The sequence below is a fragment of the Anomaloglossus baeobatrachus genome, chromosome 10 (genome assembly GCF_048569485.1).
Source record: "Anomaloglossus baeobatrachus isolate aAnoBae1 chromosome 10, aAnoBae1.hap1, whole genome shotgun sequence".
Lineage (NCBI taxonomy): Eukaryota > Metazoa > Chordata > Amphibia > Anura > Aromobatidae > Anomaloglossus > Anomaloglossus baeobatrachus.
The window spans coordinates 75,556,713-75,582,719 of record NC_134362.1 but is presented as its reverse complement, the minus strand read 5'-3'; the positions used below and the strand labels follow the sequence as shown (position 1 = coordinate 75,582,719).

The following is a 26,007-nucleotide window of genomic DNA, read 5'->3' as shown; positions in this document are numbered from 1 at the left end:
ATGGCCACACAGTCAGGTTGAGGGCCGCAGAATTCAGATGGAAAAATGGCCCTTGAGACAGCAAGTCTGGTCGGTCTGGTAGTCCCCACGGTTGACCCACCGTGAGATGCCACAGATCCGGGTACCACGACCTCCTCGGCCAGTCTGGGGCGATGAGGATGGCGCGGCGGCAGTCGGACCTGATCTTGCGTAACACTCTGGGCAGCAGTGCCAGAGGAGGAAATACATAAGGCAGTTAAAACTGCGACCAATCCTGAACTAATGCGTCTGCCACCAGAGCTCTGTGATCTTGAGACCGTGCCATGAATGCCGGGACCTTGTTGTTGTGCCGGGACGCCATTAGGTCGACGTCCGGCTTCCCCCAGCGGCAACAGAACTCTTGAAACACGTCCGGGTGAAGAGACCATTCCCCTGCACCCATGCCCTGGCGAATGAGAAAGTCTGCTTCCCAGTTTTCTACGCCCGGGATGTGAACTGCGGAGATGGTGGAGGCTGTGGCTTCCACCCACAGCAGAATCCGCCGAGCTTCCTGGAAGGCTTGCCGACTGCGTGTGCCGCCTTGGTGGTTGATGTATGCCACCGCCGTGGCGTTGTCCGACTGAATTCGGATCTGCTTGCCTTCCAGCCACGGCTGGAACGCTTTTAGGGCTAGATACACTGCCCTTATCTCCAGAACATTGATCTGAAGGGAGGACTCTGGCTGAGTCCAGGTACCCTGAGCCCTGTGGTGGAGGAAGACCGCTCCCCACCCTGACAGACTCGCGTCCGTCGTGACCACAGCCCAGGATGGGGGCAGGAAGGATTTCCCCTTCGACAAAGAAGTGGGGAGAAGCCACCACTGAAGGGAGGCCTTGGCTGCCCGAGAAAGGGAGACGTTCCTGTCGAGGGACGTCGACTTCCTGTCCCATTTGCGGAGAATGTCCCATTGAAGTGGACGCAGATGAAACTGCGCAAATGGAACTGCCTCCATTGCTGCCACCATCTTCCCTAGGAAGTGCATGAGGCGCCTCAAGGGGTGCGACTGGGCTCGAAGGAGAGATTGCACCCCTGTCCGTAGTGAACGCTGTTTGTCCAGCGGAAGTTTCACTATCGCTGAGAGAGTATGAAACTCCATCCCGAGATATGTCAGCGATTGGGTCGGTGTCAATTTTGACTTTGGGAAATTGATGATCCACCCGAATCTCTGGAGAGTCTCCAGAGCAATGTTCAGGCTGTGTTGGCATGCCACCCGGGAGGGGGCCTTGACAAGAAGATCGTCTAAGTAAGGGATCACTGAGTGTCCCTGAGAGTGTAGGACTGCTACCACTGTTGCCATGACCTTGGTGAAGACCCGTGGGGCTGTCGCCAGGCCGAAAGGCAGTGCCACGAACTGAAGGTGTTCGTCCCCGATGGCGAAACGCAGGAAGCGCTGATGCTCTGGTGCAATCGGCACATGGAGATAAGCATCCCTGATGTCGATTGATGCTAGGAAGTCTCCTTGGGACATCGAGGCGATGACGGAGCGGAGAGATTCCATCCGAAACCGCCTGGTTTTCACGTGTCTGTTGAGCAGTTTGAGGTCCAGAACGGGACGGAAAGATCCGTCCTTTTTTGGCACCACAAACCAGTTGGAGTAAAAACCGTGGCCCCATTGCTGAAGGGGGACAGGGATCACCACTCCTTCTGCCTTCAGAGTGCTCACCGCCTGAAGAAGAGCATCGGCACGCTCGGGGGGCGGAGATGTTCTGAAGAAACGAGTCGGAGGACGAGAGCTGAACTCTATCCTGTAACCGTGAGACAGAATGTCTCTCACCCATCGGTCTTGGACATGTGGCAACCAGGCGTCGCAAAAGCGGGAGAGCCTGCCACCGACCGAGGATGCGGTTTAGGGAAGGCCGAAAGTCATGAGGAGGCCGCCTTGGTAGCGGTTCCTCCGGCGGTCTTTTCAGGACGTGACTTAGACCGCCATGAATCAGAGTTCCTCTGACCCTTCTGTGGCCTGTTGGACGAGGAGAATTGAGACCTGGCTGAGGGCCGAAAGGACCGAAACCTCGCTCGTACCTTCCGTTGCTGAGGTCTGTTTGGTTTGGACTGGGGTAAGGACGAGTCCTTTCCCTTGGATTGTTTAATGATTTCATCCAACTGCTCGCCAAACAGGCGGTCGCCAGAAAATGGCAAACCGGTTAAGAACTTTTTGGAAGCAGAGTCTGCCTTCCATTCACGTAGCCACATGGCCCTGCGGACTGCCACTGAATTGGCGGATGCTACCGCCGTACGGCTCGCAGAGTCCAGGACAGCATTCATGGCGTAGGACGCAAACGCCGACGCCTGAGAGGTTAAGGACACAACCTGCGGAGTAGAGGCACGTGTGACTGCATTAATCTCAGACTGACAAGCTGAGATAGCTTGGAGCGCCCATACGGCTGCGAATGCCGGAGCAAAGGACGCGCCTATAGCTTCATAGATGGATTTCATCAGGAGCTCTATCTGCCTGTCAGTGGCATCCTTGAGTGATGAGCCATCTGCCACCGCAACTATGGATCTAGCCGCCAGTCCAGAGACTGGAGGATCCACCTTGGGACACTGAGCCCAACCCTTGACTACGTCAGGGGGGAAGGGATAACGTGTGTCATTAAGGCGCTTAGTAAAGCGCTTATCCGGAAAAGCTCGGTGTTTCTGGACTGTATCTCTGAAGTTGGAGTGATCAAGAAACGCACTCCGTGTACGTTTGGGAAACCTAAATTGGAATTTCTCCTGCTGAGAAGCTGACTCCTCAATCGGAGGAGCTGGAGGAGAAAGTTCTAACACCTGATTGATGGACGCTATAAGGTCGTTTACTATGGCGTCTCCTTCGGGTGCATCAAGGTTGAGAGCGGCGTCAGGATCAGAGCCCTGATCTGCCACCTCCGCTTCATCCTCCAGAGAGTCCTCATGCTGAGACCCTGAGCAGTGTGATGAAGTCGAGGGAAGTTCCCAGCGAGCCCGCTTAGCTGGTCTGGAGTCCTCACCATGGGACCTATGAGTCGCCTCAGGAGCACTTTGCTGCGCCGACCGAGGGGGGGTCTGAGAGCAATGATTCAACAGTGCCCGGGGCCTGTGTTACCGGTCTGGACTGCAAAGCTTCTAGTATCTTAGCAGACCATCTATCCATAGACTCAGAAAGTTTGTCAGCGAATACTGCAAACTCTGTCCCTGTCACCTGGACAGTGGCAGCAGGTGGTTCCACCTGGGCCGAGGGTCCCACCGGTGGCTGAGGCTCCGGCTGAGTGAGTGTCACAGGGGCCGAGCATTGCACACAATGAGGGTAGGTGGAACCTGCAGGTAGCATAGCCGCACAAGAGGTACAGGTAGCATAATAAGCCTGTGCCTTGGCACCCTTGCTTTTTGCGGACGACATGCTGTTGTCTCCTCTTAGAGCAATCAGTGAGGGTATATAGCCAAAAGCAAATGGTGCGGCCGTACAGAGTAAATGTATACAATATAAGCATATAAATATACACTTCGGCACCCAAGGGGGCCAGCACCTAGTAACAGGTGCGGCTTACCGACCGCCCTCAGCGGTTGTGTGACCACCAGATTCCCTGCCTGGGCCTCCCAGAGCTGTGGAGCTCGGTGTTGTCTCCCCTCTGAAGTTCTCCAGCGTCAGAAGTGCTGATAGGAATGGCTGCCAGCGTTCTGAGAGGAGGAGGGAGCCGTGGGCGTGCCTCAGAAAGTGCGGGAATCTGGTGCCCCACGGTGCTCAGTGAGGGGGGAGGAGGATACTAAGTATGCTCCGGCCCTCAGCGCTGACGTCCAGTGCAGCGTCCCGCCCTAACCCCTGACTGGCAGGCCCGGGGGCGGGAGTATGCGGTACTAGGCCGCAAAAGCCGGGGACTAAAGTTATAAGCGCGGCCGGCAAACAAGCGCGGTCAGCGCGGTAGTTCCGGCGCACAAACACACCCAGCAGCTGCTGCGGCGTCCATTACACAGGCGCTCTATGCGCCGTCCCCAAGGGGACACAGAGTACCTCAGAGGAGCAGGGCCTGTCCCTGACGATACCCGGTCTCCTGTCCAGCAGATTCCCCCAGGGGCTGCGGAGGGAGCACGGTCCCAGTGCATGGTGACCGGTTAGGATCCCACTTCACCCAGAGCCCCTAAGGGATGGGGAAGGATAACAGCATGTGGGCTCCAGCCTTTGTACCCGCAATGGGTACCTCAACCTTAACAGCACCGCCGACCAGAGTGGGGTGAGAAGGGAGCATGCCGGGGGCCCTGTTATGGGCCCTCTTTTCTTCCATCCGGTATAGTCAGCAGGTGCTGCTGACTAAAATGTGGAGCTTGCGTGGATGTGTGCCTCCTTCAACACAAAGCATAAAAACTGAGGAGCCCGTGATGCACGGGGGGGTGTATAGGCAGAGGGGAGGGGTTTACACTTTTAAGTGTAATACTTTGTGTGGCCTCCGGAGGCAGAAGCTATACACCCAATTGTCTGGGTCTCCCAATGGAGCGACAAAGAAAGATTGCGGGCACCATGTCGCATTTGGAGGACCCCTAAGGTACGTAAACAGCAAAAAAACACCACAAGTGACCCCATATTGGAAACTAGGCCTCTCAAGGAATTTATCTAGATGTTTGGTGAGTACCCTGAACCCCCAGGTGCTTCACAGAAGTTTATAACGTTGAGCCATGAAAATAAAAAAATAAAATTTTACCACAAAATTACTTCAACCAGGTAGCTTTTTTTTCACAAGGGTAACAGGAAAAAAAATCACCATGAAATTTATTGTGCAATTTCTCCTGAGTTTGGTGATATCTTATATGTGGTGGAAATCAACTGTTTGGGCACACGGCAGGTCTTGGAAGAGAAGGAGTGCAATTTGACTGCAAAATTGGCTGGAATCAATAGCGCACACCATGTTGCATTAGGAGCGCCCCTGAGGTGCCTAAGCAATGGAGGTCCCCCACAAGTGACCCCATTCTGGAAAATAGACCCCTCAAGGAATTTATCTAGATGTTTGGTGAGTACCCTGAACTCCCAGGTGCTTCACAGATGTTTATAATGTTGAGCTGTGAAAATAAAAAAAAATACATTTTTACCACAAAATTGTTACTTCAACCACATAGCTTTTTTTTTTTTAACAAGAGTAAAAGGAAAAAAAGGAGCATAAAATTTATTGTGCAATTTCTCCTGAGTATGCTGATACCTTATGTGTGGTGGAAATCAACTGTTTGGGTGCACAGCAGGGCTCGGAAGGGAAAAAGTGCCATTTGACTGAACATTTGGCTGGAATAATTAGTGGACGCTATGTCGCATTTGGAAAGCCCCTAAAGTGCCTAAACAGTGGAGGTCCCCCACAAGTGACCCCATTCTGGAAACAAGACACCTCAAGGCTTTTATCTAGGTGTATATTGAGCATTTTGAATCCACGAATACTTCACAGAATTTGATAAGATTAGGTTGCCATATTGAAAATTTTCATTTTTTTCACAAAAATGTTTCTTTAGCATCACATTCCTCACTTTTTCAAGAGGCAACAACAAATCGTGGACTCCACAGGTTGTTATCCAATTTCTTGTGAGCGCAGGGATACCCCATATGTGGCCAAAATCCTCTGTTTGGATTAATGGGAGGGCTTGGAATGGAAGGAGCATCATTTGAATTTTGGAAAAGTTGAAATAAATTGCGCGCACCCTGTCACATTAGCAGGGCCCCTTGGGTACCTATACATTAGAAACCCCCCACAAGTGACTCCATTTTGGAAACTGGACCCCTCAACGATTTTATTCAGGAGTATAGTAAGCATTTTGAATCCACAGGTACTTCACAAAAATGTTGCTGTGCAACAAATTTCTCACTGTTAGGCTATGTGGCCATGATCCAGCGACACGGCGTCTAGTACACAGTGCCAGCCTTCCTGCAGAGATGTGAGTGTTGTCCATGGGAGAACGCAGCTGCCCATGCCCACGATTTGGGTTCAGGCTGCTGTGGAGCTCTATGCTACCTGCAGAGAGCACTCTGGTCTCCGCAGCATAAATTGACATGCTGAGGCTCGGGAAGCTGCGCCACAGGTCGGTTTATGCTGCGGAGAAAAGAAGCACAGTGGGCATGGGATTTCTAAAAATCCTTCCACGGTGCTTCTACTGCACAACACAGCTTTATGGACGCAGGGAAAACACTCTGCGCCCAAAACGCTGCAAACCCTGATTGTGGGCACACAGCCTAAAATGCTACAATGGATGAATGGATAGATGTCAAACATATATAACGTCCCACCCCCTGCATATTCTAAGCTGGCGCCCTTTAGTGCCTTTCATGTGGCACTAAAGGGTGCCTAGCCTTGTATTTAGCCCAAAAAGAAAAAAATAATTAAAATAAATGACGTGGGGTCCCCCCTATTTTTGATAGCCAGCTAGGGTAAAGCAGACAGCTGTAGCCTGCAAACCACAGCTGACAGCTTCACCTTGGCTGGTAATCAATTTGGAGGGCTCCCCAAGCTGTTTTTTTGTAATTATTTATAAATAAATAAATTAAAAAAAAAAAAACAAACAAACATAGGGTCCCCCCAAATTAGATCACCAGCCAAGGTGAAGCTGACAGCTGGGGTCTGGTATTCTCAGGGTGGGAAGAGCCATGGTTATTGGACTCTTCCCAGCCTAAAAATAGCAGGCCGCAACTGCCCCAGAAGTGGCGCATCCATTAGATGCGCCAATCCTGGCGCTTCGCCCCAGCTCATCCCGCGCCCTGGTGCGGTGGCAAACGGGGTAATAAATGGGGTTGATACCAGATGTGTAATGTCACCTGGCATCAAGCCCAGCAATTAGTGATGTCACGGCGTCTATTTGATACCAGACATAACTAACTGACAGTAATAAAAAAAAAAAAAAAAGACAACAAAAAAAACTTTATTTGAAAAAACACTCCCCAAAAACATTCCCTCTTTGGCCAATATATTGAAAAAAAAAAAAAAGAATTTTGTTACTTACCGTAAATTCTTTTTCTTATAGTTCCGTATTGGGAGACCCAGACCATGGGTGTTTAGCTTCTGCCTCCGGAGGACACACAAAGTACTACACTTAAAAGTGTAGCTCCTCCCTCTGAGCTTATACACCCCCTGGTAGCCAGTCCTAGCCAGTTTAGTGCAAAAGCTGAAGGAGAATAGCCACTCACAAGTAGAACCGAGTAAGAACCGGAACAACCGGAGACTCTGTCCACGACAACAGCCGGTGATAACACACGGAACAAGAAAATTGCCAACAGGCAACAGGGAGGGAGCTGGGTCTCCCAATACGGAACTATAAGAAAAAGAATTTACGGTAAGTAACAAAATTCTCTTTTTCTTTATCGTTCCTTTGGGAGACCCAGACCATGGGACGTTCCAAAGCTGTCCCTGGGTGGGAATAAACAGAAAAAACTAAGAAGTAGGCGGAGCCTAACTTCACAAGTGGGCGACAGCCGCCTGAAGGATGCGTCTGCCCAAGCTCGCATCTGCCGAAGCATGAGCATGCACTTGGTAGTGCTTCGAGAAGGTATGCAGGCTAGCCCAAGTGGCAGCCTGACAGACTTGTTGAGCCGTAGCCTGGTGCCTGAAAGCCCAAGAGGCACCGACAGCTCTGGTCGAGTGTGCTTTGATCCCCGGCGGGGGAGGCACCTGAGTACTCTGGTAGGCGTCCGAAATGGTCGATCTAATCCAACGGGCCAAGGTCGGCTTAGAAGCAGAGAGACCCTTGCGCCGCCCTGTGGTTAGCACAAAAAGAGAGGTGCACCGCCTAAGCGCAGCGGTGCGAGACACATAGATCCGGAGAGCACGCACCAGATCTAGAGTATGCAGCGCTTTCTCAAAGCGATGAACAGGGGCCGGACAGAAGGAAGGCAAGGAAATATCCTGGTTAAGGTGGAAGGGAGAGACCACCTTAGGAAGAAAGTCCGGGGTCGGACGGAGAACTACCTTGGTCTTGGTGAAAAACCAAAAAAGGTGACTCCGAGGAGAGCGCAGCCAAATCAGAGACTCTCCTGAGAGAAGTTATGGCAACTAGAAAGGCCACCTTTTGAGAAAGACGATACAAAGAAACCTCCCTAAGGGGCTCGAAAGGGGGTTTCTGCAATACCGTGAGGACCAAGTTAAGGTCCCAGGGATCCAAGGGCCGCCGATAAGGCGGAATGATGTGGGACGCACCTTGCATGAAGGTGCGGACCTGAGCTAGCCGGGCGAGACGCCGCTGGAACAGCACTGATAGAGCTGAGACTTGTCCCTTGAGAGAGTTGAGGGACAGTCCTAGCTGCAGACCGGACTGTAAAAAAAAAAAACACAGAAGGGTCGGCAACGAGAATGGCCAAGGAGAATGGCCGGAAGAGCGACACCAGGACAGGAAAATTTTCCAAGTCCTGTGATAGATCTTGACGGAGGAAGACTTACGGGCCCGAGTCATAGTGGAGATGACTTCAGGAGGAATACCAGAAGCCGTCAAAATCCAGGACTCAAGAGCCACGCCGTCAATTTGAGTGCCGCAGAATTCGGGCGGAAAAACGGACCTTGCGAGAGCAGGTCTGGACGGTCCGGAAGATGCCACGGCATCTCCACGGAGAGTTGGAGCAGGTCCGGATACAAAGCTCGCCTGGGCCAGTCCGGTGCAATGAGGATGACTCGACGGCCCTCCATTCTGATCTTGCGCAGGACTCTGGGCAAGAGAGCTAGAGGGGGAAACACGTAGGACAGACGAAACTGGGACCAGTCTTGAACCAGAGCGTCCGCGGCGAAGGCCTGAGGAGCGTGGGAGCGAGCCACGTAAACCGGAACCTTGTTGTTGTGACGGGATGCCATTAGGTCCACGTCCGGAGTGCCCCACTTGCGGCAGATTGACTGAAACATTGCCAGGTGCAGGGACCACTCGCCACCGTCCACGGATTGACGGCTGAGATAATCTGCCTCCCAGTTTTCTACGCCAGGGATGTGGACTGCGGATATGGTGGACTTGGAGTCCTCCGCCCATTGAAGAATACGTTGGACCTCCAACATTGCCAGGCGGCTGCGTGTCCCGCCTTGTTGATTGATGTAGGCAACCGCTGTCGCGTTGTCTGACTGGACTCGAATGTGCCTGCCCGCCAACAGGTGGTGAAAGGCTAGGAGAGCTAGAAGCACAGCTCTGGTTTCCAGCACATTGATTGAAAGGGCTGACTCGGACGGAGTCCAAGTGCCCTGTGCTCTGTGGTGAAGATGTACCGCTCCCCAGCCGGATAGGCTGGCATCCGTGGTGAGAATCACCCAGGACGGAGTCAGGAAGGAGCGCCCTTGGGACAGGGAGAGGGGTCGAAGCCACCACTGAAGAGCGCTCCTGGTCCGTGGCGACAGAGCCACTAACCTCTGTAAGGAGGAAGGCCGCTTGTCCCAACAGCGGAGAATGTCCAGCTGCAGAGGATGCAGATGGAACTGGGCAAAGGGAACCGCCTCCATGGAGGCCACCATTTGACCCAGCACCTGCATCAGACGCCTGAGGGTATAACGGCGGGGCCTCAGGAGAGAGCGCACCGCCAACCGGAGTGACAGCTGTTTGTCTAAGGGCAACTTCACAAGTGCCGGCAAAGTCTCGAACTGCATCCCTAGGTACGTGAGACTCTGGGTCGGAGTCAGAGTGGATTTGGGAAGATTGACAATCCACCCGAATTGGGCTAGGGTGGCGAGAGTGAGCGAAACACTCCGCTGACAGTCTGCGCTGGATGTACCCTTGACCAGAAGGTTGTCCAGATAAGGAAGCACTGCTAACCCCTGGAGGTGCAGGACCGCAATCACTGCCGCCATGACCTTGGTGAATACCTGAGGGGCCGTGGCTAACCCGAAGGGGAGAGCCACGAATTGGAAATGATCCTCTCCTATCGCAAAACGTAACCAACGCTGATGTGACACTGTGATTGGCACATGTAGATAGGCATCTCTGATGTCGATGGACGCCAGGAACTCCCCTTGGGTCATAGAGGCAATGACTGATCGCAGAGACTCCATGCGAAAATGCCGCACCCGGACATGCTTGTTGAGAAGCTTGAGATCCAGGATGGGCCGGAAGGTACCGTCCTTTTTTGGAACTAGGAAGAGATTTGAGTAAAAACCTCTGAACCGTTCCTGAGCGAGAACTGGGACAATCACTCCGTTTGCCTGCAAGGAAGCCACGGCCTGCGAGAAGGCGGCGGCCTTGGAGCAGGGGGGAGTTGAGAGAAAAAATCTGTTTGGAGGGCTGGAAGAGAATTCTATCCTGTAGCCGTGAGATATGATGTCTGTCACCCACTGATCGGAGACTTGCTTTAACCAAGCGTCGCCAAAGTGGGAGAGCCTGCCACCGACTAAGGACATGGCTGGAGCGGGCCGAGAGTCATGAGGAAGCTGCCTTAGTGGCAGAACCTCCTGCGGTCTTCTGCGGACGCGCTTTTGGGCGCCAGTTGGATTTCTGATCCTTGGCTGAGTTAGCAGACGAGGCGGAAGGCTTAGAGGATGACCAGTTGGAGGAACGAAAGGAACGAAACCTCAATTGATTCCTACCCTGGGCGGGTTTCCTGGTCTTGGTTTGTGGCATGGAAGTACTCTTCCCGCCAGTAGCTTCTTTAATGATTTCATCCAGCTGTTCACCAAACAGCCGTGAACCAGCAAAAGGGAGCCCAGCAAGAAACTTCTTGGAAGAAGCATCTGCCTTCCACTCTCGAAGCCACAAGATCCTGCGGATAACGAGGGAATTAGCCAAAGCCACCGCAGTGCGGTGAGAAGCCTCTAGCATGGCAGACATGGCATAAGATGAAAAAGCTGAAGCTTGAGAAGTTAAGGCAACCATCTCAGGCATAGATTCCTTGGTGAGGGAATGCATCTCCTCTAGAGAAGCAGAGATGGCTTTGAGAGCCCACACTGCTGCAAAAGTCGGGGAAAACGCGGCCCCCGCCGCTTCATACACAGATTTGTCCAGAAGGTCAATCTGACGGTCAGTGGAATCCTTAAGTGAGGTGCCGTCAGCCACCGACACAACGGTCCGGGCTGAGAGCCTAGACACCGGGGGGGTCTACCTTTGGGGAGTGAGACCATTCCTTGACCACCTCAGGTGGAAAGGGAAAACTGTCATCAGAACCACGCTTTGGGAAGCGTTTGTCAGGACAGGCCCTGGGTTTGGTCACAGCGGTCTGAAAACTGGAGTGGTTAAAGAACACACTCTTTACTCTCTTAGGCGAGGTAAACTGGTGCTTTTATGCCAGAGAGGGTTGCTCCTCTGATACTGGCGGATTGAGATCCAGCACAGAATTAATAGAAGCAATCAAGTCACTAAGATCTGAGTCACCCTCGAGATCGATGGGGTACATGGAGTTAGCCACCGAGCCCCCCGTAAGGGCATCCTCCTCATCTTGCGAGTCAGCTCTTGAATCAGAGCCGCGGGATGAGGAGGGAGAGGAAACCCTGCGCCTTCTCTTAGAAGGACGGGGTCTGGGACCTGGGTAAATCCGGAGATATGACGATAAATCATGACATTCAAGTCATGTCAGGAAGCCCTCTCCTGGTGTCACTACCCCCTTCCCTTCACACAACTGGTTTAGCAACAAATCCATGGCCATGTCCTGTGATATGGAAATTAGGTGGCTTTAGGACAATGGACACAGGATGACTCCCTGCCGTCACCCTGTAGTAGGAGCTGCTAGCTAGTTAGCAAGGCTATGGAAATAGCCAGACAGAACGACTCCAGTAAAAAATGGTTCATATCTCGCAAGCCATATTTCCGATAAATATGGCAACCATAAAAATGGTGTCTCCGCATGTGGACGATGCCGGCACCCCCTTTTTATGGGAACAGGACATTGGGAAATGCCCCAGGCGTGATATCAGCCAATGGGGAACTGGCAGACAGGTCATGAGTCCCCTCGTTCTGTAGCTAAATTCATAACTGTCACAATGAGAGCATTGGCGTCTGCCTACGACGCTCCCAGGCAAAGTTATGGCCAATATCCCCTTTGCTGGATAATTCTGATCCATGCAGGGGGAGTGGCAGTGCTTCCCTGTGAGGTCACTAAGGTAGGAGGGGACCTGGATCTGCCCAGGTTGATAACCCTACTTCGGCCATTTTCCAGCGTTCTTCTGCTCGGGGGCCTGGTTGGGACAGACCTGTGAGAGAGTTCCTGGAAACCTGGTCTACAGCGCCCCCCTGTGGCCAGACGCACAAGGTAACTGATTGAACTGTGTATGCCTGTTTGTAAACCATGCTTTATCTGTAACTGTACTCTGACATATGTATATTCTGTAGATTCCCTATTGTATATATTGTAGTTTCTAGTGTGCTTTAGGCGATTAAATTATATAATTAATCCTGGGCTGTTCTGTTATCTCGATCTTGGATCCCACGTCTGTGTGTTCGGCTAATAGTTACCGTAAATCGGTTGGTGGCAGCGAGTTGTGCCAAGGATTATTGTGGGGAGGCCAGTGAGATTCGGGAAGATATTATATATTCCGCCCGCGGAGGTCGGGGGAATATATACCCTACTCTCACCGGGGACCCTTCAATAATCGGCATAAGTAGTATAGCGGCCTCCTTGCTTATTGTCGGGCAATTCCATAATTGGCCTGACTATAAGAGGGGCGCTAGAGAGCGCGTCACGTGCTCTGTCTGTCGGTCGGGAGGTATAAAGTAGGGGTGACCCCCACTTGTTACCCCCCGATTGTGACGTACTGGTAGCCAGCGCGGGGGATTTCTGAGTGACCCCCCCGGTGGTTTGTGACATATTGGTGGCAAGCGGTGGGATCGAGATAATAGTGTGTGTGAGTGTGAGACCCATACTCCCAGACACTAAAGACTGCCTGCAGCAGCTGTGGCTGCTGGGGTCTTCAGACCAGCTCAACACTAGAGTGTCAGAGTGCAGATACTGTAAGGTGTGTGGAGGCATCAGGTGTCAGTTCTGTGTCAGTAACCAAAGTCTGCAACAATGGCTGATAGCACCAGGAGCAAAGCCAAAGGAATGGCCGATGCTCAGGCCAGAGACGATGAGGAGGTTGTCCACGAGCCCTCCAGGAGCTCGACGCCAGAAAACAGCTCTGCAGAGGACATTGCACAACCGGGCACTGCTGGACAAGATGAGGAGCAGCTCGCCCAAGGGTCCTCAACGAGCCAGATGCCAGCCCTCCGCTCTGCCATGGACAGTGAATCACCAGGCTCCGCAGCGGGCCGCAGATCACCACGTGCCATCCCACCGAGCCTGGGAGGCTCGGATAGCCTTCTTCAAATGGCTATGGCCCTACGCCAGGCTGGAGACCGGGAGGGCTACAAGGAACTCATGGCCGAGCGTGAGCGGCAAGCAGCGCGTGAAGAGCGCCAGGCAGAGCGTAACTACCAGCTGCAGCTAGCTCAGCTCCGGCCCTCATCAGCCACCCGTGACCTTCCAGACACCAAACTTCCAAAGGTCCGTGTTGAGGACTTCCCAGTGCTGGAGAAGGATGGAGACTTGGACTCTTTCTTGACTGCTTTTGAACGGACTTGCTTGCAGCATCATCTGAACAAGCACCAGTGGGCCAAATACCTGACCCCCCGTTTAAGGGGTAAGGCCCTGGATATCCTTGGGGACTTGCCTGCTGAGGCGGATCAGGGCTACGACACCATCAAGCGGGCCCTGATCCAACAGTACAACCTCACCCCGGAGTCCTACCGCAAGAAGTTCCGGACGCTGCAGAAGGGACCAAAGGACTCCTGGGCTGACCACCGGCGGGCACTTGCCCGAGCTGCCGACCACTGGACCCAAGGCCTGCAGCTTTCCACCGGACCGGAGATCCTGGACTTGTTCATCACGGAGCAACTCTTGTGGAACTGCCCTGAGGATCTCCGCCAGTTCATCCGAGACCAGAAGCCAAAGGGATCCACGGCTACAGCTGCCCTGGCAGATGACTACACCAACAATCGGGCTCCTGAAGCCAGGAGAGCAGCCACCAGCAGCACCTGGAGAGGGGGTAAGATGAACTCTGCGACTGCCCCACCTGCCCCTAGACTGCAGGGGGTGTCCCCCTCAACTCCCCTCTCCAGGCCCGTGGCAGAGCCAAGACGGTGCCACCAGTGCAACCTACCTGGACACTTCAAGGCCATGTGCCCTCAGCGTCCCAAGGCCCCGGCTCCGTCCCCGTCCCAAGGGCCGCCCAAGGTGTATTGTGTGGGTGGGGGTGGTGGTAGGTCCCTGGACAGCTTCCAACCTGTCACCGTCGGCCAGTCTGTGACCATAGGACTGCGAGACAGCGCCTCGGAGGTGACTCTGGTGCGGCCTGAGATGGTGTCCCCCCAAGACTTGATCCCTGGAAAAACCCTCGCTGTCTCCGGGATTGGAGGCATTGACCCGGCGCTGCCTGTTGCTGACATTTATGTGGACTGGGGCGCAGGGCGAGGGGTGAGGGAGGTGGGGGTAACTGATCGGATCCCTGCAAACGTGCTACTTGGGACAGATTTGGGGCAAATAACCTCCCAGTTTGGCCCCGCCCCAAAGGCTGAACCTTCAGCCAGTGCTGACGTGCCTCCGGACAATGTTAATGTGTTATCTATGAATGATGTAAGGGAGGAGGGAGTGAACTCTGATATTTCTGCTTGCATAGACACCATAGACACACACTCAGCTGCAGCTGTGACAGGGGAGGGGGTCAGAGAAAGGTGTGACCATGCCTCTACAAGTAACCAGCCTGTGAGCTGGGATCTGTTGCCCTCTGCAGGGATAAGCAGAGAGCAGGGTGCTGCAGGGGGAGGACCAGTGTGTGGGGTGGGGGCTACCACAGCAAATGTGGGGTCCCCAGAGATTTCACAGCGGGGTTCTGTTGCTGCAGAGGGGGAACAGGCAGGTGAGATTGGGGCCGGTCCAGGAGCGGAAGTGCTCCCAGGTAAGATCTCGGTGCAGGGTTCCCCCACAACCGGGGTGTCAGGAAGCCAGGTAGGTCTGCCTGAACCGGCGACTTGGTCAGGAACGGAGGAGGAGCAGGCACGACCCACGGTCGCAGCGGCTGTGGCCGCTGTCACCCGCAGTGGGAGTGCTGGAAGCCAAGGGGCCTCCCGGAGGTCCGATAGCTCTTCCCCTTCTGACCAAGTGGCAGCCGAGTCAGGTGGAGGCCAGGACACAGGTCCCGGGGTACTGACTGAAGATGTGACAGTCTCGTCGATTCTGGCCACATCTAGTCAGGGGTTTCAGGCAGCGTTAGAAGCTGACGACAGCCTGAAAGCTCTTAAGGAGCAGGCGGCACAGCCTCCCTCGGACTCGGACCCGGAGCGAGTGGTCTGGGACCAAGGACGGCTGTACCGGGCCACGGTCCAGCAGGGTTCACCGGAGGCGTGGCCCAGGGACCGACAGTTGGTGGTACCCTATCCGTTCCGGACGGAGTTGTTGCGGATCGCACATGAGATTCCGATGGCCGGACACCTAGGGATCGCTAAGACCAAGGCCAGGTTAAACCAGCATTTCTACTGGCCAAAAATGGGGGCCGATGTGGCTGCCTACTGCCGTTCGTGTGAAACCTGTCAGAGAGTGGGGAAGGCGGGGCCACACCCCAAAGCCCCACTAGTATCTCTGCCAATCATCGATGAGCCTTTCAGGAGGGTGGCTGTGGATCTGGTCGGCCCGCTGGCCATCCCCAGCAGCTCCGGGAAACGCTTCATACTGACGGTAGTGGACTATGCCACCCGGTACCCAGAAGCAGTGGCCTTGTCGTCCATTCGGGCTGACAAGGTGGCCACCGCATTGCTGGAGATTTTCTCCCGAGTGGGTTTTCCCCAGGAAATGCTCACTGACCGGGGGACCCAATTCATGTCCCAGCTGATGGAGACCCTCTGTAAGCAAGTCCAGGTGCGACATCTGGTGGCCAGCCCGTACCATCCACAGACTAATGGCCTGTGCGAGCGGTTCAATGGCACCTTAAAGCAGATGCTTAAGATGTTGGTCGACTCCCATGGGCGTGACTGGGAGCGGTATCTCCCACACCTGTTATTTGCTTACCGGGAGGTTCCACAGGCCTCAACAGGATTCTCACCGTTTGAGCTCCTGTACGGGCGACGTGTGCGGGGCCCCCTGGCTCTGGTGAAAGAGGCTTGGGAAGGGGATTTGGCCACCCCTGGAGTGTCGGTTATCGAGTATGTCATGCGCTTCCGGGACAAAATGCAGGCCTTGACGCAACTGGTACACGACAATATGGCTCAAGCCCAGGCCGATCAGAAGCGTTGGTACGACCAGAACGCTTGTGAGAGGACCTACCAAGTGGGTCAAAAGGTGTGGGTACTGGTCCCCGTACCACAGGACAAGCTTCAGGCAGCCTGGGAAGGCCCATACCTCGTGTACCAGCAGCTCAACCCTGTGACGTACCTGGTCACCCTGGACCCTGCCCGTGGAAGGCGGAAGCCCTTCCATGTGAACATGATGAAGGCACATCATGAGCGGGAGGCATGTGCGCTCCCCGTGTGCAACCTGCCCGAGGAGGGAGAAGCGGAAACCCTCTTGGATATGCTAGCCCAGGTTAGGGCAGGCGGATCCATTGAGGATGTGGAGGTTGGCCACCAGCTCTTGGAGGACCAACGGTCCCAGCTGTGGGCCACCCTACACCCCTTCCGGGGGTTGTTTACCAACCAGCCCGGAAGGACTGACTTGGCTGTCCATCACGTGGACACTGGGGATCATCCCCCGATCCGGCGTTCAGCATATCGGGTCTCCCTGGAGGTGCAGCAACACATGCGCCAGGAGATTGACGAGATGCTGAAGCTGGGGGTGATCCAGGCATCCAACAGCGCTTGGGCCTCGCCTGTAGTCCTCGTCCCTAAGAAGGACCGAACCACTCGGTTCTGCGTGGACTACAGGGGGCTCAATGCTGTCACGGTCGCCGATGCGTACCCAATGCCACGCATCGATGACCTGCTCGATCAGTTGGCCGGGGCTCAGTACCTGACCATCATGGACCTGAGCCGGGGATATTGGCAGATCCCCCTGACTCGCAAGGCCAGGGAACGCTCTGCCTTTATTACCCCATTTGGACTGTACGAGTCCACGGTGATGCCATTCGGGATGAGGAATGCCCCTGCCACTTTCCAGCGGATGGTCAACACCCTGCTCAAGGGACTTGAAGGGTACGCGGCCGCGTACCTGGATGACATTGCCGTCTTCAGTCCCACCTGGGAGGACCAACTAGAGCATCTAGCACAGGTGCTCAGGCGGATCCACCGGGCAGGTTTGACCATCAAGCCGGGAAAGTGTCAGCTGGCCATGAGCGAGGTCCAGTACCTCGGTCACCGGGTAGGTGGGAGAACCCTGAAGCCCGAGCCTGAGAAGGTGGAAGCCATCGCATCCTGGCCCACCCCCAGGACCAAGAAGCAGGTGATGTCCTTCTTGGGGACCGCTGGGTACTATAGGAGGTTTGTTCCATGCTATAGTAGCCTGGCAAAGCCCTTGACGGACCTCACCAAGAAGAAGCTGCCCTCTGCAGTCGATTGGACAATGGACTGCGAGACAGCCTACCGGGCCCTAAAGGACGCCCTGTCCAGCCCGCCCGTGCTACAGGCAGCCGACTTCACGCGGCCGTTTGTAGTACAGACCGACGCCAGTGACTTCGGCCTCGGTGCGGTGCTCAGCCAGGTGGACTCTGCGAGCCAAGAGCACCCAGTCTTGTACCTGAGCAGGAAGCTGTTACCAAGGGAAGTTGCCTATTCCACGATGGAGAAGGAGTGCCTGGCCATAGTGTGGGCCCTGCAGCGTCTGCAACCCTATCTATACGGGCGCCACTTCATCGTGGAGACGGACCACAATCCCCTCAGCTGGTTGCACACCGTCTCTGGGACGAATGGGCGATTGTTGCGATGTAGCCTTGCGCTCCAGCAATACAACTTCACCATTCGCCACAAAAGGGGCCGTGACCACGGTAACGCAGACGGGCTGTCCCGACAAGGGGAGGTCGCGGACGGGCGCACGGGGGAACACCGGAGTGTGCTGCCCCCTAGCGCCCTCAAAAGGGGGGAGGTGTGAGGTAAATCCGGAGATATGACGATAAATCATGACATTCAAGTCATGTCAGGAAGCCCTCTCCTGGTGTCACTACCCCCTTCCCTTCACACAACTGGTTTAGCAACAAATCCATGGCCATGTCCTGTGATATGGAAATTAGGTGGCTTTAGGACAATGGACACAGGATGACTCCCTGCCGTCACCCTGTAGTAGGAGCTGCTAGCTAGTTAGCAAGGCTATGGAAATAGCCAGACAGAACGACTCCAGTAAAAAATGGTTCATATCTCGCAAGCCATATTTCCGATAAATATGGCAACCATAAAAATGGTGTCTCCGCATGTGGACGATGCCGGCACCCCCTTTTTATGGGAACAGGACATTGGGAAATGCCCCAGGCGTGATATCAGCCAATGGGGAACTGGCAGACAGGTCATGAGTCCCCTCGTTCTGTAGCTAAATTCATAACTGTCACAATGAGAGCATTGGCGTCTGCCTACGACGCTCCCAGGCAAAGTTATGGCCAATATCCCCTTTGCTGGATAATTCTGATCCATGCAGGGGGAGTGGCAGTGCTTCCCTGTGAGGTCACTAAGGTAGGAGGGGACCTGGATCTGCCCAGGTTGATAACCCTACTTCGGCCATTTTCCAGCGTTCTTCTGCTCGGGGGCCTGGTTGGGACAGACCTGTGAGAGAGTTCCTGGAAACCTGGTCTACAGCGCCCCCCTGTGGCCAGACGCACAAGGTAACTGATTGAACTGTGTATGCCTGTTTGTAAACCATGCTTTATCTGTAACTGTACTCTGACATATGTATATTCTGTAGATTCCCTATTGTATATATTGTAGTTTCTAGTGTGCTTTAGGCGATTAAATTATATAATTAATCCTGGGCTGTTCTGTTATCTCGATCTTGGATCCCACGTCTGTGTGTTCGGCTAATAGTTACCGTAAATCGGTTGGTGGCAGCGAGTTGTGCCAAGGATTATTGTGGGGAGGCCAGTGAGATTCGGGAAGATATTATATATTCCGCCCGCGGAGGTCGGGGGAATATATACCCTACTCTCACCGGGGACCCTTCAATAATCGGCATAAGTAGTATAGCGGCCTCCTTGCTTATTGTCGGGCAATTCCATAATTGGCCTGACTATAAGAGGGGCGCTAGAGAGCGCGTCACGTGCTCTGTCTGTCGGTCGGGAGGTATAAAGTAGGGGTGACCCCCACTTGTTACCCCCCGATTGTGACGTACTGGTAGCCAGCGCGGGGGATTTCTGAGTGACCCCCCCGGTGGTTTGTGACAGACGGGGTCTGGGACCTGATGATGAATCCTCTGTGAGCTCCGATGGACGGAGGTCAGAGGATAGGGATCCTAAAGGACCCTTAGCAAGAGCATTAGAGGCACCCTGTGAGGAGGGCTGATGCATATTCATCAAAGTCCTGGACAAAAGTCCCATGAACTCAGCAAATGACTGGGGTATAGACCTAGAGAAGGACTCTACCCAGGCCGGGGGTTCAGCCACAGGTGCAGAGGCAGCCGGAGAGACCACTGGGGGTGAGACTCCAGGCTGTGGCACCGCCAAGTTAGAGCAGACATCACAATGTGGATAGGTGCTCGGCTCAGGCAGCAGGAGCTTACATGCAGCGCATACAGTATAAAGCTTTGGAGCCTTGCTCCTCGTGTGAGACATGCTGCTGGAGTGGGGGCTCTGCAAGAGAATGAACCCCAGGGAGAATATACAGAGGTCCACAACCAGAGACCGGCTGTGGCTTACCAGACCGCTGGAAGCGGTGTTGTGTGCCCTCCAGATCCCGAAGCCCGGACCCCCAATGCACAGCACCTCAGCAGGGATGCAGAGTGCAGAAAAGCCCAGCGCAGAGTGAACTCTGCCTAAGAAAATGGCCGCCGGAGCGAAGAGAGGGGGCGGGACTTGGGGGCGTTCCTGTAGGAGAGCGGGAACTGGAGGGCCATAGAGACCTGCAGGGGAGGAGACACGCCCCAGCAGTGGGGAGTGTCCCTCCCCTGTGCAGGACGGCCGCCGGGAGGAGCCGTGCCTGTCCCTCTGCATGAGTGACATGCGAGGGTAGTTAACAGAAACTAGGCCTCTGGCAAAGCTGGGGCCTAAATTTAAGCGGCGAGGCCGAAGCGCAGGCACCATCGGCGCGGTTCTCGGGCGAAAGCTAGAGAACCCGCCGGAAATGCCAATATAAATACATTCAGCATACTCTCCCCATACAATAAAGAACAGGGACCCCCAACATATAAACGTCTCAGGTACTTAGCTGCTGAGACGCAGGGCCAGGTCCCTAGTGATGAGTGCTCCGGTCCAGCAGAATCCTCAAGGGGCTGTGGATGGAGACCGGTCTCCTGCCAGGCATGGAGACCGTGCTGGCTCCCACTTCAAGCCAGAGCCCAGGAGGGATGGTGAAGGAGCACGGCATGTAAGGCTCTAGCCTTGGAAATCAACCTTACAACACCGCCGACACAGTGGGGTGAGAAGGGACATGCCGGGGGTTTAGACGTGGACCCGCACTTCTTCAATCTCTTCCAAAAAAGGAAAAAAAAATCATGAGAATGCATGTGTGGATGTATGCCTCCTGAACACAAAGCGATAAAACTGGCTAGGACTGGCTACCAGGGGGTGTATATGCTAGGAGGGAGGAGCTACACGTTTGAGTGTAGTACTTTGTGTGTCCTCCGGAGGCAGAAGCTATACACCCATGGTCTGGGTCTCCCATGTCGGAACTATAAGAAAAAGAATTTACGGTAAGTAACAAAATTCTCTTTTTTACCACAAAAACATTAAGAAGACTTATTGACACGAGTATAAGCGTAGGGTGGGAAATGCAGCAGCTACTGGTAGTATTGTGCCCATATTGTCCTTTGGAGTATTGTGCTCTTATTGTCCCCTGTAGAATTGTGCCCATATTGTCCCCTGTATTAATGTGCCCTCTAGTAATGTGCCCATCCTTTAGTAATGTCCTCATTCCAGTCCCCTTGTTGTCCCCTCTTATGCTGTTGTTCACATTCTCACACACACACACACACACTTATTTTCACCTGTCCATTGTTCCCACGGTGTCCTCTTATCTGCTTCTTGCGGACCACAAGCACACAGACCCCTGAGTGATCGTGGTTGCTGTAGGGGCCGCCACTGTTGTGGTGCTTTATTTCTGTTGAATGCTTTGCGGTGCCGCAAATCATTCAAGTGAAGTAAAGCACCACAACAGTGGCGGCATCTGCAGCAACCACGATCACTCAGGGGTCTGTGTGCTTGTGGTCCGCAAGAAGCAGATAAGAGGACACCGTGGGAACGGAGGACAAGTGAGAATAGGTAAAGGGGCGTTTTCAGCATAAAAAGATGGTCTGAAATACTCTGCTTATACTTGAGTATATACGGTAATGATCAGAGGTCGGATTGGTCTCCCAGTATAGGCCAGGTGGAAGGTGGCAGATTCTTTTCTTGCATAGGTTATTTCTTAGGGAGCTTTAAAGTCTACCTTATAAAGAATTGTAGAATCAAACTCCTATATTCAACAGACTAAATAAAAGGATTGTCTGGGATTGAGGGGGGAAATAACAAAAAACAGTCCAAAGGGGCAGAATGCCATAGCATAATAAAAGAAGTATTGCTTACTCTTAAAATCCCCGCCACTCCAGCACTTCTCATTGACTTAGGACTGCAGTCATTGCTGATATCTGCACCTTGATCAACGATTGGCTGCTGCTGTCATGACATCATGTCTCATTGACATGACATCACCGCTGCAGACCTTTGGGGGGGTCCTGAAGTTGTGGGGCATTTCACAGGTAAGTAATGCTTCTTACATACATTTATACAATTTGCCTCGATTTTACACCTATAATCATAGATGTATATACTCTTTATGTACTTGTAGGGGCTGAGTGTAAAGTTTACACATAATATTTGCTGTCAGATTTACTGTTTGCGCTTCCTTTCCACTAGGCCCTTTCCTCCAGTGTGAGCAGTAGTAAGCTGTTCTCAGGAATCACATCCCCCCACGAAACCTCATTTGGAGAAGAAATCGAGGTCCACAACCTTCTCATCATCGATCAACACACATTTGAAGGTAGTAACCAAAGCAGATTTCCTTTAAAACCTGAGGGTGTCCCAAAGGAACGATAAAGAAATATATATTACATGCACAGATAGAGATTATATATATATATATATATATATATATATATATATATATATACACACACACACACGGAGCAGCAGAATCGCCGGCTGGAGCAATCGGTGACCACTCCGAGCCTATGCTGGGTAGAACAGTCAGGTAAGTTAGCAACTACCTGCTTGTCAGTTCTTAGACCCATGGTAAATAAATATAAAGAAGGAAATGTACCATACTAGTACATCTAATGCCCGTTCTACCAGTTCAAGACACAAACTTCGTTGACTGGCATGGCTGAAGGGTTCAGATTCAGTCATTTAGCTTATAAACTATACAGAAGCAAACAGGAACCCAGTTTTAGAACTGATTTTGGTATACGGTCTGCCTCATTGATTGTCCCTCATGTACAGTCATTTATAGAACCAACCTACAAACATCTTGGGGGACATATGGTTTTGTTAAAACACAGAACAAGCACACAAGAAGAGATTTCCACACACACATTCAGATCCTAAGTCGCTGACGCTCAGTAAAGACGCGGACAGCAATTTCAATACCAGTCCATTTAATTTCCTAAAATTTTGGAAAATAACCTCCCCTTTGACCCTTTTTTTGTAAAGAGAAGACTGGAAGGGAGGGACACTGCACCATTAGGCAAAAACTAGCACATGAAACACCCCACAGTTGCTGCAGATGACGTCACATGCCCCGGTTCCTGCTCTGGTAATGTCGTCACAGCTCAACCTTGCTATGCAGAAAGTCCATAGGGGGAACCCTACTTTTCACAACGTAATATATAAAGAAAAAAAATACATACAATATAGAAGAACAGCAATATGAATGGAGCAGAGGAGCTGAGCAGGGAGCCACCTGTACAGCCTCTCATTTTTTCCTTATTGATGGCAGGAGGCCTTCATTTCACTGACCACCTCTGGAAGCAAAGATGTAAGTGCCACTAGGGCAGCAAAGCAAGGTATTCCCACCCCGGACACTGCCTGGATGCACACGAGCTTATCTTGTTGCCCTTCAAGCCTATGGGAGGCTGCTCCCACAATGCTCGGAGGATACTGGGGAAGCCTAAGGGGTTAACAAGATTGGAAGGGACACAATCAGTGAATCCTGGTTAGTTCTTCCACAATCTTTATCAGGTCGTCTACTGTGGTCTCTCTCTTCATGCCGCTGCCGTCATCAATCTGCAAAAAAAAAAAAAAGAGCTATCTCAATAGATATCGAAGGGTTAAGGTTTGTCCTTGTCAAGAGTGACATGCCGGTGTGAGAAGACTTAAAGTGATGTCACACATAGCGACGACGACAACAACGACGTCGCTGCTAAGTCATCATTTTCTGTGACGTAGCAGCGACGTCCCGTCGCTGACGCTGTGTGTGACTTCCAGCAACGAGCTGGCCCCTGCTGTGAGGTCGCCGGTCGTTGCTGAATGTCCTGCTTCATTTTTTGGACGTTGCTCTCCCGCTGTGAAGCACACATCGCTGTGTGTGACAGCAACGAACTAAAGCGAGCAGGGAGACTGCTTCTGGCAGCCTGCGGTAAGCTGTAACCAAGGTAAACATCGGGTAACCAAGAAGCCCTTTCCTTGGTTACCCGATATTTACCTTGGTTACTAGCGTTCGCCACTCTCACGCTGCCAGTGCCGGCTCCCTGCATACGTAGCTGGAGTACACATCGGGTAATTAACCCGATGTGTACTCTGGCTAGGAGTGCAGGGAACAGGGAGCAGGCACTGGCAGCGTGAGAGCGGCGGTCGCTAGTAACTAAGGTAAATATCGGGTAACCAAGAGAAGTGCTTTCCTTGGTTACCCGATATTTACCTTAGTTACGCTTCCACGCGTCGCTGCTAGCTGGGGGCTGGTCACTGGTCGCTGGTGAGATCTGCCTGTTTGACAGCTCACCAGCGACCATGTAACGACGCAGCAGCGATCCTGATAAGGGCAGATCGCTGGTCGTGATCGCTCCTGCGTCGCTATAAGTGACACCATCTTTAAACACATGAAATGCTTCCATGGGAAATTAAATATGCAAATTGACTCTTTCGACTGGAAGAGGACTTGAACTCTACTGCTGCCTATTAGCAATCCTAAAAGTCAATATCGACCCTTTAACGAGGCTTGATATAATACTTAGGATAAAAAGCCAAACAAGAATCTCTATTCGAAGGCATGGTGTTTCAGGATGTTGCCCCTCATTGGAACAATGTATGTGATCTGATTTTGTTATGTGAGAGGCTAAGATCGAGATCTAAGGGGTAAGATTTCTCCTTGTGGAGAGTGACATGCCAGTATGAGGAGACTTAAACACCTGCAATGCTCCTCTAGGAAATTAAATCTACAAATTGTCTCTTCAGAGAGGAAGTAATGCAGGCTTTTAAGTCTCCTCATACTGGCATGTCACTCTCCACAAGGAGAAACGTTCCCCTTAGACCCCAGTCTTCACCTCTCACACTTTGCACTGACAAGGGGGAATACCCCGAAACAAATTGTCTGCAAATTGAGATTCTGGTTTAGCTTTTTATCCTAAGTCATATGTCCAGGCTTGTTAAAGCATTGATAATGGCTTTTAGAATTTCTACTTCCAATGGCTGGCACTAGAGTTCAAGTCTTCTTCTCTGAAGAGACAGTTTGCATATCTCAATAGGTGGCACTTGCAAGAACGTTTTTTCCTCCTCTTGGAGAAAGGGCCTAGTTGCATGGTTTTTTTTCCTCATGGTGTATTCCTTGTAAAACTCCATACCAAACTAGTCATCCATAAGAGATGCAGTACAGTTCCCAAAGCTGCAGTAAAGGTATCTCATTCAGGCAGCCAAACCTTGCACTGCTCTAGAGACTAGTACCCCAAAAGAGGCAGCTGCAGATGGGTGTCCGACTTGTAGAATCCCTGTACACATTCACTTAAAGGGAACCTGTCAGGTGCAATATGCACCCAGAACCACGAGCAGTTCTGGGTGTATATTGCTAATCCCTGCCTAACCGTGCCTGTATCTAATAGCATTCATAAAGAGATCTTTGGAAAAAGTATTTCTAAAAAAAACTTTTATCATATGGTAATGAGCGCAGGAACTGGTTGCAAGGGCGTTACGGCCTATGCTCATTCCGCCCTCTTAGCATGGTAGCATGCCAACAGGGGTGTGCTAACATGAAGTTAATGCAGCATCACCAGGGGTGACGCACGTACCTGTGTCTGCTGTGACCGCTGATCTGCAGTCCTGGCACTTCCGGTCATGCACACACTAGACCTCTCTGAAGCCAGGACGCATACACCCGGCTTCATATTACGCATGGCCGTAAGTGCTGGGCATTCATAGCAGACACAGGTACGAGCGTCACCGCTGGTGATTCTGCATTGAATAGCATGATAGCACGCCCCTGTGGGTGTGTTACCATGCTAAGAGGGTGGAATGAGCGCAGGAACTAACGCCCTTGGGACTAGTCCCTGGCCTCATTAGAATATCATAAAAGATCTTTAGAAATACCTTTATTATGATCACTTTAACTATGCTAGTGTATACAGGGGACAGTTAGGCAAGGATTAGCAATATACACCCAGAACTGCTCGTGGTTCTGGGTGCATATTGCACCTGACAGATTCCCTTTAAAGGATGGTTACATCCAACAGGTGGCAGATGTGGAAAAGCTTTTTCCCCTTGCAAGAAAGAGGCAATTTGTAGCATCCCATTCAGGGAAAGGATATAAAAACAGCAGAATTGCTAATTTTGGCCACTGAGCCTCCAAACCTGTTTTGTCCTCACCTGTAGATTTGCTACCACCTCTTGCATCTTTGACCGACTGATGTCCAAAAAGCTCTCAATAAGATCTCCATCTATGAAGCCGGTTGCAGCTTCAGTCTTTCTCTCTGTGTGGAATGACCTCCAGGTAACAAAGTAAGTTAAGGAAGGGGCATTTCATAAATTCAGAGAAGACTTAAAGGGAACCGGTCATCAGACATTT

At 52.5% G+C, this 26,007-nt stretch overlaps 2 protein-coding genes across 2 annotated transcripts in view; one reads left to right on the top strand and one right to left on the bottom strand.

Annotated features, from left to right (window-relative positions):
• Positions 1-26,007, top strand: part of TKFC (triokinase and FMN cyclase) — a 742,129-nt gene that overhangs the window by 546,651 nt on the left and 169,471 nt on the right. The window lies entirely within an intron of this gene.
• The window catches only part of DDB1 (damage specific DNA binding protein 1), a 91,649-nt gene continuing 88,237 nt past the window's right edge, over positions 22,596-26,007 (bottom strand). The window contains exons 25-26 of the mRNA XM_075325272.1: positions 25,809-25,932; positions 22,596-23,240 (exon numbers count right to left, since the gene is read on the bottom strand). Of these exons, the coding sequence (XP_075181387.1) occupies positions 23,157-23,240; positions 25,809-25,932 (208 nt within the window). The 3' untranslated portion in view covers positions 22,596-23,156. The remainder of the gene's footprint in view (positions 23,241-25,808; positions 25,933-26,007) is intronic.